Source organism: Ptychodera flava, chromosome 21, assembly GCF_041260155.1.
Source record: "Ptychodera flava strain L36383 chromosome 21, AS_Pfla_20210202, whole genome shotgun sequence".
NCBI classification, from domain to species: domain Eukaryota; kingdom Metazoa; phylum Hemichordata; class Enteropneusta; family Ptychoderidae; genus Ptychodera; species Ptychodera flava.
The window spans coordinates 22,318,718-22,327,995 of NC_091948.1; the positions used below are offsets into that span (position 1 = coordinate 22,318,718).

The 9,278-nt window shown below is 39.7% G+C and overlaps 1 protein-coding gene across 1 annotated transcript; it reads left to right on the top strand.

Annotated features, from left to right (window-relative positions):
• The first annotated feature begins 920 nt into the window (after positions 1-920).
• LOC139121732 (putative ammonium transporter 2) lies at positions 921-8,816 on the top strand. Its single transcript, XM_070686858.1, has 6 exons — positions 921-1,915; positions 2,752-2,823; positions 4,032-4,091; positions 5,532-5,608; positions 6,183-6,395; positions 7,212-8,816. Exons 1-6 carry the CDS (start codon positions 1,152-1,154, stop codon positions 7,811-7,813), a joined length of 1,788 nt encoding a protein of 595 aa, XP_070542959.1. The 5' UTR covers positions 921-1,151; the 3' UTR covers positions 7,814-8,816.
• The last annotated feature ends 462 nt before the right edge of the window (positions 8,817-9,278 follow it).

Consider the following 9,278-nt stretch of genomic DNA (forward strand, 5'->3'; position numbering starts at 1 on the left):
TTTAATATCAACATGCTCCCCTTGAATGACTAGACGGCGGTCTTACGCTCCGCCCGCGGTCGTTTTAATTTTTGGGATTCTGGTAATGGTAGGACTACTGAGACGTTTATTTAATTAATAATACGGTACCTAAACCATATTGCCCCTGGAGACGGCATTCGTACAGCGAAAACCTATTTCTGATTTATTTCATTATGTCTCATGAGCTGAATTTTAATCTATTTTCGAACGGCAATTGCATGCACAATAGGCAATGTGAGATTTTTTCTGAGACATATCCTTTCGTTTTAATTATCCCCCCAAGTCAATATCACTAGCAAAGAAACATGACGTCTCTTTGATGCCGTAACCTGAACTTCGTATTTTCTTCTTCTTCCTTATTTTTTTCTAGTGACAACGACTGAGGGATTCAAAGGCGTGATTGTTGATTATATATTGATAAATTTACAGGGATAACAGTGACGCTACAAACAAGTTTTCTCTTGCGACAAGCATGTTTGGTAATCAGGTAAGACGTTACAAATATCACAACATTCGAGCCTGCATCGCTACGAACTGGGAAATGACTATTCCCCGCTTTGGATGCCTACTGCTGGCATGACATATGCTTAATTTGTGAAAATAGTACACGCCATTCGATTGAAAAATGGCCAACGTTGATCAACCTTGCTATGTTATGACGAGTTGATTCGAAATGACGCACGCTTGATCAATCTCTTTTAAGTTTTTGTAAAGTGGGAATTAAATTTCATATATTATAAGTCAAGGTACGTTTGACATCTGGGTACGAAATACACGCGTTTTAGAAAACGTGTAGTTTTCTCGCGACGTAATGAATTATTCAAATGAAACCAATGACACAGCAACTTTAAACTCATCATAATAAACGTGGAAATTTAATAAATGCTTTAATTCCACAGTTTCAAGGTCATCTGGAACATACGGTTGTTACTCTGCTTTTTACTGCAGATAACCAACGCCAATCTTGACTTTGTGGAGTTCAAGATTTACCCGACAATCAGTGACAAATAGTATGTACTATCCGGGCAGACAATCTGAGAACATCCATGTTGAGACGAAGTACAATGAATGACGTTTGATTACAGCCTGACGCACTTCTGTGAAAAGCCCCGACGTGACGGGAATTTCATATGAGTCGAGAACATTCCGGTATGTCCGCGACGACTCTAGGTCGAGAAAACGTATCGTGGAAGGGTGAAATGAATTCGACCGAGCCCCTCAATTCGACCGAGGCGCCTTTATGGGAACCGCACGACGAAGTGATCGTACAACACGCAATGACTAGCTGGGACGACGCTACGTGGATTCTAACCAGTGCGTTCATCATTTTCACCATGCAGTCCGGGTTCGGTCTGCTCGAATCGGGCACAGTCACGAGGAAAAACGAAGTGAACATAATGGTTAAGAACGTTGTGGATGTCTTGTTCGGGGGAATGTCGTACTGGGCGTTCGGCTACGGACTTAGTTTCGGTGATGATCCGAGGTCCAACCCGTTTGTTGGGGTCGGACGTTTCTTCCTCGACGCTCAAGATGAAAACATGGGGAATGTCTATTCCGATTTCTTCTTTCATACGTCCTTTGCGACGACCTCGACTACGATAGTGAGCGGCGCAATGGCAGAGAGAACGAAGCTTGAGAGCTACATTCTCTTCTCCTTCTTCAACACATTCATCTATTGTTTCCCAGCCCACTGGTTGCTGGCACCAAACGGTTGGCTAAAGACGATGGGTGTTGTGGACATAGCCGGGGCTGGCAGTGTCCACCTGATCGGGGGCTTGACCGGACTCGTGGCGACTATAATTCTTAAGCCGCGGACGGGAAGATTCGACGACAGAAAATGTAGCCCGATCATGGGATCACCAACAAATGCCATTTTCGGCATGTTCATGTTATGGTATGGTAAAAATATTTAAATTGTTATACATAGCTTCAAACCTGACCAAGTGAAAAACATAGCAGTTATACTTTTTTACCCCCAAAAAATTTATTTGTAAGGATTCATTTATAAATGCACTTATTACGCAATAATTAATTGAAATATTATTTAAATTTGCAAATAATTATATTCACTCTGTTTCCTAAAGTTACAAATACTTTGTGTAATTTAAGTCTACGCATTACAGACACACTTGCTAAACAGAATCTTCATCGCCTCATTCAGCGAACAACTGAATTTGAACTTGATTCACTTTTTAGGAGCTATCAAGATATATACTGAATAGCTTTGAAAATCTGGGTTAAATTTTCTCTGCATGGCAAGAAACTACTTAAGATTTACCTGAAGATGAAAATTTAGAAAGTCCGATAAATGAGAAAAAAATGACTAAGTTTTTGTGACATGCGTACATTTAAGCTCAACCTGATGGAAAATGTCCAGTGTGTATAATTATAGTGCAAATATTAATTTTCTAAATTGTTTCATGATAGTGCTTCACGTACACTGCATTATTGCGATTGTACCTGACTGTGGACATTAACATCAACGTCAAACACAGTCGACATCATGTCACATTCCCTTTGGGTCAGGCATTGACGCGCCTAAAGTGAAGAGCTTGCTTTTAGAATAACTTTATCTGCCCCGCTCTGCTGGGTTCAGAGAAATCTCATGTAAGATGTTGGCGCAAAGCAATTATTTTAATCGCAAAAAGTCATTAATAACACTTTTGCACTCTCTCAAATTACGCGTGGATGATTTGTTATTGTAGAAAATGAACGGTTATATCTTTTCAGGTGGGGTTGGCTAGGCTTCAACTGTGGAAGTACGTATGGTATTACCGGAGGCAAATGGAAATTAGCGGCAAGGTCAGTTTAGATGGTGGTTACACCAATTTCCTAAATTGACCGAGAAACACACAGGGTGACATGAATATCCTGACCCGGAGGCTCTATGCATTCATTTGGTGAAATTTTATAGAATTGATAATGTTCCACTATTCAGTGCATCTCTGTTATTACTGCTAATAAACTATGCTTTTCATTGTTGCGAACTTCAGATTACGCAGTTACCTTTGTTGAGGCAGAATGCACTTCGGAGACAGACAATCAGACTCTTAAACTTTTACAATAAAGTTTTAGTCTGCCACTTGTGGCTCGAGGCTCATTTTGAAGCTCATTAAGTACATAACGTTTTCCCCGGCATGTTTTCTGAAAATCGAACCCTTTATTTTTCCCCATAGTATTAACACATGAGTGGCGGCCATTTTGAATTCCAAGTGTCGCTAAATATTGGATAATTTGTTTCTCCGATGCCGAATATTTCATGGTGACCCCTGCTTTTGTTTTCATGATCTAGAATGGGAATGATGGTTTAAGGTGTCTTTAAGGCAAGGATGAGCAAAAGCTTACGTCTTTCAATAAACGAGCGCGTACTTCCTTATATGGACTGAGAGTAAATCGTGCATAGGTGACAACAAGAATCTCTGAGCGTGACGTGCCATCGCGAGTGCCATCGGCTGTCTTCTCGCAATCGTCTTGCGTCAGACCGTGATCAAAATTAAACATCAAATCAACATTTTAGAGCGAAAATTGATTGCGCATCGACGGCATCAGAAAAAACAAAATTTTGACTTAATTTGTAGCCCTAACATGATAAGAAAATATTCAGTTCCGCCGGTGATCCAGTAAATCTTTATCCTTTTCAGAGCTGCATGTCCCGCCTTGCAGGCATAACATTTAAACATATATACTGCATGCTTTACAGACTTTAATCGCTCTCGTCAGTGTAAACATGATTTACACTGGCTTTCTCTGTTGCGCATTAGAGAAGATATCGTATAAATTATACTCTTCGCTGGCCTACATGTAGGTACATCAACAAAGACTGATGCTTAAGAATACTTCGTGAGATGCAAGATATGAAAGACAGCGTCAGTGCCCCCGAGGAAAATCTGGAAAAAGTCCTGCAGCGAGAAAGAACACCGTTTGCCAACACGTGTTAATAACCTTTCGAAGGTTTTCAAGGCAACTGTGAAAGTTTCTCTATTGAGATCGGGTTTCTTTTGATGTTTCAGGTCGGCTGTTTCAACAATTACTGCGTCAATTGCGGGGGGAGTTGTGGGTATTTCGCTCAGGTAAGTGAATGATAGCAGAGAACTACTGATTCGATTCACTTAGAAGCTTTAAGTGAAGTTTTGTGCAAAAGTTCACACCAGCTTCATGTTTATCCGTACCATAATTCATTAAAATCTTGTGATCGAGTACACTGTTCACAAAAGAACATGTAGAATCCTGTGTTTCCACGACATGGTTTTTTTTTCATGAATCGGCCACAAATAGATATTGGACAGTTGTTTGAATGCTCACGTCTTTCTCAATACTCCGCTAAGTGGGAACCTGGGAGGAAATCTTTAATACGCAATTAAGTGTTACTTCACTATTGAAAATTGCTGTAGCACCTCAATAACAGCAATCAGTATAATACTAAATAGTTACAATCGTCACATTGATTTAAAAACGGACAAATATTACTGATTTAGCAAACTCATTCTAATACCACGTAGGCTAGAAAACCATTGAGTGGTACATAGTGAGAGACTCAGGAATACGACTATATCCAGTATATTGTGCGTGTCTCCAAGAATACTTTTTCTCGTGTCTGAGTGAAGATATTTTTTATGAACGAATACCCCTGTCTCCATGGCAACAGCACACACGTCCATGCCAAGCCAAAATGAATGGAAATGCAAGCAATGCAGGAAAAGGGACAGCCAGACATACGGACAGACAGAGAGACATACAGATAGACAGTCAGGCAGGCGTGTAGTTAGGGTTTTTTTTATTGGAATCTAAATTTAGCCCTCTATTTCCCCGGATGCCCACCTTAACTGTTGCCCGATATTCAAGTGGACTACTTGGGTGTAATGCGCATGCTGGTGTATTCAAAAAACAGCAAAGGACTTAAAAGACTCAGCTATACACACAGAAAGTAAAAAATTGTAAAGATTCAGTCACTATATCCGAGCGCATTATACTTGTCATTGAAGGTATTATTAAACAACAGCAGTGGCATATGGTGTAGTAATTGAACTTGCAGTGAAAATCGCAACAAGTGCTGTACCCATTATACTCAGTATTTGTGCACTCTCGCTTTTTCCCCCCATTTCACGTATGGACATATATAGTATACAATTAATGTCTCCCGTCGAGTAAGATGTATTCTATTAGTCACATAACTGTTGATTATGCCCACTTGATACAAGCAGAAACTGTTTGTGCCATGGAACAACAAAACCAGTCTGTGATTACATATTATTTTATCGTCGGGGCCTATGGTCCAGATAGCAGGCAAGGGGCGCGAATCTTAGTAAGCGCCGATTTTTTGCACGTTACGTATGCGGTTGTCAACATACAGCTCTAAGTATCGATCAATTCTTACCATATGGTGCTATTTTCATTTCAAATTATTAACTTATTTAGTCACTCCACCAAGCAAAAGAGAAATGACCATAAGTGTATATAATTTACTGTCGTAATATGTACACTTCAAAAATGTTCCAGTTTTTCATATACAGCTATGTGACCAAACGTCGAATATTTGATATTGGATATCTGACAAATGGTGTGCTAGCGTCTTTGGTGTCTATAACAGGTTAGCCATTTTCAAGTTCGTACGTTTTCGTTTGCTTGATTTTAAGTTTGATTTTGTAACGTTGTTTTATTTGGACTGGTTTACACGTGTGTCAGCTAGCTGATAGTGTACGGAAAGGTAAATGAGGTTTTCCCATCATGCAACTTTTCATTCCCCACTATACTCAATAAGTAGTTTCCCTGTCGTCAAGGAATCTACAGGTACATTTCATCCCTTCTCTCTTCGATCTTTCTCAGAGACAAAGGAAAGGTAATTATTTATAGTAGAAAATGAAACTAGCTAATAAACTGTGTTATTAATGCTTGAGCTTACCGTGACTTCGTTTATCACGAAATTAAATCAATTTGCCGGAAAGGAATGGAAAAATCCATTGATCGTATTAATCGATTGACCACGATGCTAATCGTGCGTAAAAATTCTTTCACTGCAAACTGGTGTTTCTATTTTTGGTGTTGTTTTCTATTTAATTCCTTTTCATCTGTAAAATTCATTTAAAATAAGTGACAAGCTTGCTAAATATAGTGTGTGAAATATTCACCTTAGCCCCTCTATGGTTTCACTCTGTCTTTTGCAGCTATGTGTGCACTAGCGCATCCCTGGCAAGGGTTTCTGATCGGCGGCGTGGGCGCTCTCATTGCCTGCCTGGGCTGCGAGCTGACCGCCAAAATGAAGATCGACGATCCAATGGGAGTGGTGCCAGTGCACGCAATGGCCTCCGCCTGGGCGATGCTGTCGGTGGGGCTCTGGATACGGATAGACAAACTTGAAAACCTGTCAAAGTACAACGGTAAGCTCCGTGCAAAACATACGCCATGACGTCACCGTAGGGCACAATAGCAAGTAATAGGAGTTAATGTAGGACATTATGACATGGACAAGCATGGCTTTTCGCTTGATTAATAGTATTGTGCTGTCTATTCATTCCTATTTCTTCCTACCGGAAAGAGTTTGCTATTACAGTATTCCTTTAGAGTATTCTAAGATGATTTAATTATAAAATATCCTAAATATTAGCATATGATACGTGCAAACATTAATAAAATCAGCATTTAAGTAAACAATAAATATTATATTAACACCGGAATCATTCCAGTATTGTGGTGTACTTCGATATTCATTTACCAGCCTAGCATATCAGGTTATTAACGTTTTTCTAAGAATCACTTTGACGCTGCCATTGTTGTTGCCATGGTTGCCGTCGTCATCATTTTCATCATCATCATCATCATCATCATCATCACTTTTGTTGTACTTTTAACACACTGTGTCATCATTTTCTATTTGAAACACTTTTCTTCAAACTTAATTGCAAAATATGTTACCAAAACATAGAACAGTCACAAAGTTCCCATAGTGATGTACGTATACTTGATAATATAGATGCATACAGCTTTGAAGTGCATTTTTGAACGGTCACTGTAACTCAGAGAAAAAAACATTAAGGTTTTACGATTGAATCTCCGATGTCATTTCAGAATCAGATTTTAAACACCAACGTCGTAATTGAAATCATGATGAAAGACGGCATAATTCTTGCTTTTCCTTTTTATATCACCGTTAACTTTATTCTTTTGTGTTATTTTATACCTTCTATCGCCTGTAGGGCTGTTTTATGGAGGGGGCTGGTACATGCTTGGAATACAAAGCTTAGCTATCCTGACTGTATCAGCATGGACACTAATTACCGCATTTCTGTTGTTGAAAGCGCTTGACGCCACAATTGGCCTTCGGGTGCCCTTACACGAGGAGCTTCTAGGGGCTGACTTGGTCGAGCACAACTTGAACGGGTCGTACGACAAAACCAGCGGTGAACTGCGCAGCCTCGACGGAAAGGTCATTCACGTCATTCGGCAAAACGGTGACAAGACATACAACGCCAATTTGCGCAGGCTTTCTCAAATGGTGTCCCTTGGAATGCCGTCTCGCCTGGTGTCTTCTGTTGTACAGCTCGACAGCCCTGCCGACACCGAACAGGACAGCGTCGCTGACCGACAGAACGGGAACGAAGCATGCGGCTCGTCGGGTAGGAACACTCGCCGGGTCGGCGTTATACCAAGTGACGAACAAGGGAAAGAAAGCGACACCTGTTGTGGCGGACAGGACAAATTCCACCCATACTGTATATCGAACAGTTTGAACTCAATATGTACGGTAGCTGATGTCAGCAAAACCGCGAAAGAGACAGCCATACCAGACCTCGTTTAACAGCAACGACAAATCAAGCTTTAATAGCTTTGATGTCTGAATAAAGGTGAAAATATCACAAGTATCAATAATTCTCTACAAAATGCGAATGCTCGCAGCAAATAGCCGAGTTTGTTCCTTCATTCGATTGCTCAGACCAATATTTGAACGCAGAGCACCAGGTAAATCTTTTGAATGTCACTTTTGATTCAAAACTGTCCAGTAACGTTCTAACATTATTGTAATCCAATAACACAACTCCAATAACTACATAATGAGTCTTGTGTAGGTTGTATTGTATTTCTCGCCTCCGATGCTTTTGTGCAGATGTAGGTCGTGGCATCAAGCGAGGAAAATCAAACGCCACATTGACTGCTGGTCCATCATGAACAAAACCCGCTCCTGACAGCTCTTTGGGAATAACGTTTGCCAGTGCGATTAGTCTCCGCATGTGTAATCAAGTGTAATTTGGGCGGTGGTTTATTAAATTAGACAAACAAAAGTCTGCTTTTAGGCGTACGTTTGAAGAAAGTTTTCAGTGAAATCAGTGCAGTCCGTACAATCGGTAATGCAATTTTTCGCGTCTGTATGCTGGTGACACATTCAAAGCGTACCCCCAGCTGAGAGTGTCTTCTTTTGTTGCGACACACGAAATTAAAGCTATCGTCAATACGAAGTCAGTTTATAAACCAATTGTGTTTCCATTCCAAAGTCTGCGTATGCGATTTATATCGTTCTTTTGTTTGAATTATACATCATCAACAGTTTGTAATTTGTATTATTGGTTTAAACGCAACCGTCATTCCATCCGATTCTGAAAATACATTATTTCTTCATATAACTTTCAAAGCAACTTAAACTAATTTGTATTTATTTTCAATTCTTCTTTACAAAATTTATTCATCCACTGTATTTACATAATAATTACTGTACAAGATCGGTTCGATAATTCTGTTGTACATGCATGGAGTTAAATAAATATGAGTTAACTTTACCCTGATAAAGTCAACGACTGAGACATCGGAAGTTTCATGTGAAGTATCAGGATTTGTTTCTCGTGGTCTCGCGAGATTTGATCGACTTCACATTGTACAATATGCTGAAATGGAAGCAACGACTTGAAGAAATCGTAAACATGTTTGATAAAAGAAGACATATCTTCCAGGTATTAACCTTTTGAGTGCTGTATTTTCCCCACCAAATTTTTAGTGCAACTTTTTACCAATTTTTATGAATTTTGTGTAATCTTTTTTATTATTTTCGACCAAATGGGCATAAAATTTCACTGGCCACAGTTCTTTATCAAAATTTTGGCAAAAATCTGACAAAAATTGACTGAGGTATATTTTATAAGGGCAAAAAAAATTGACTTTTGCGCTCAAAGGGTTGAGACAGTGTCTCTTGGCCAACCTTAATCTCTTGCGGTACCCTCTCTTCCTGCATGTACATGAACGAATAAACTGACAGCACATGAGATGAATTTAAA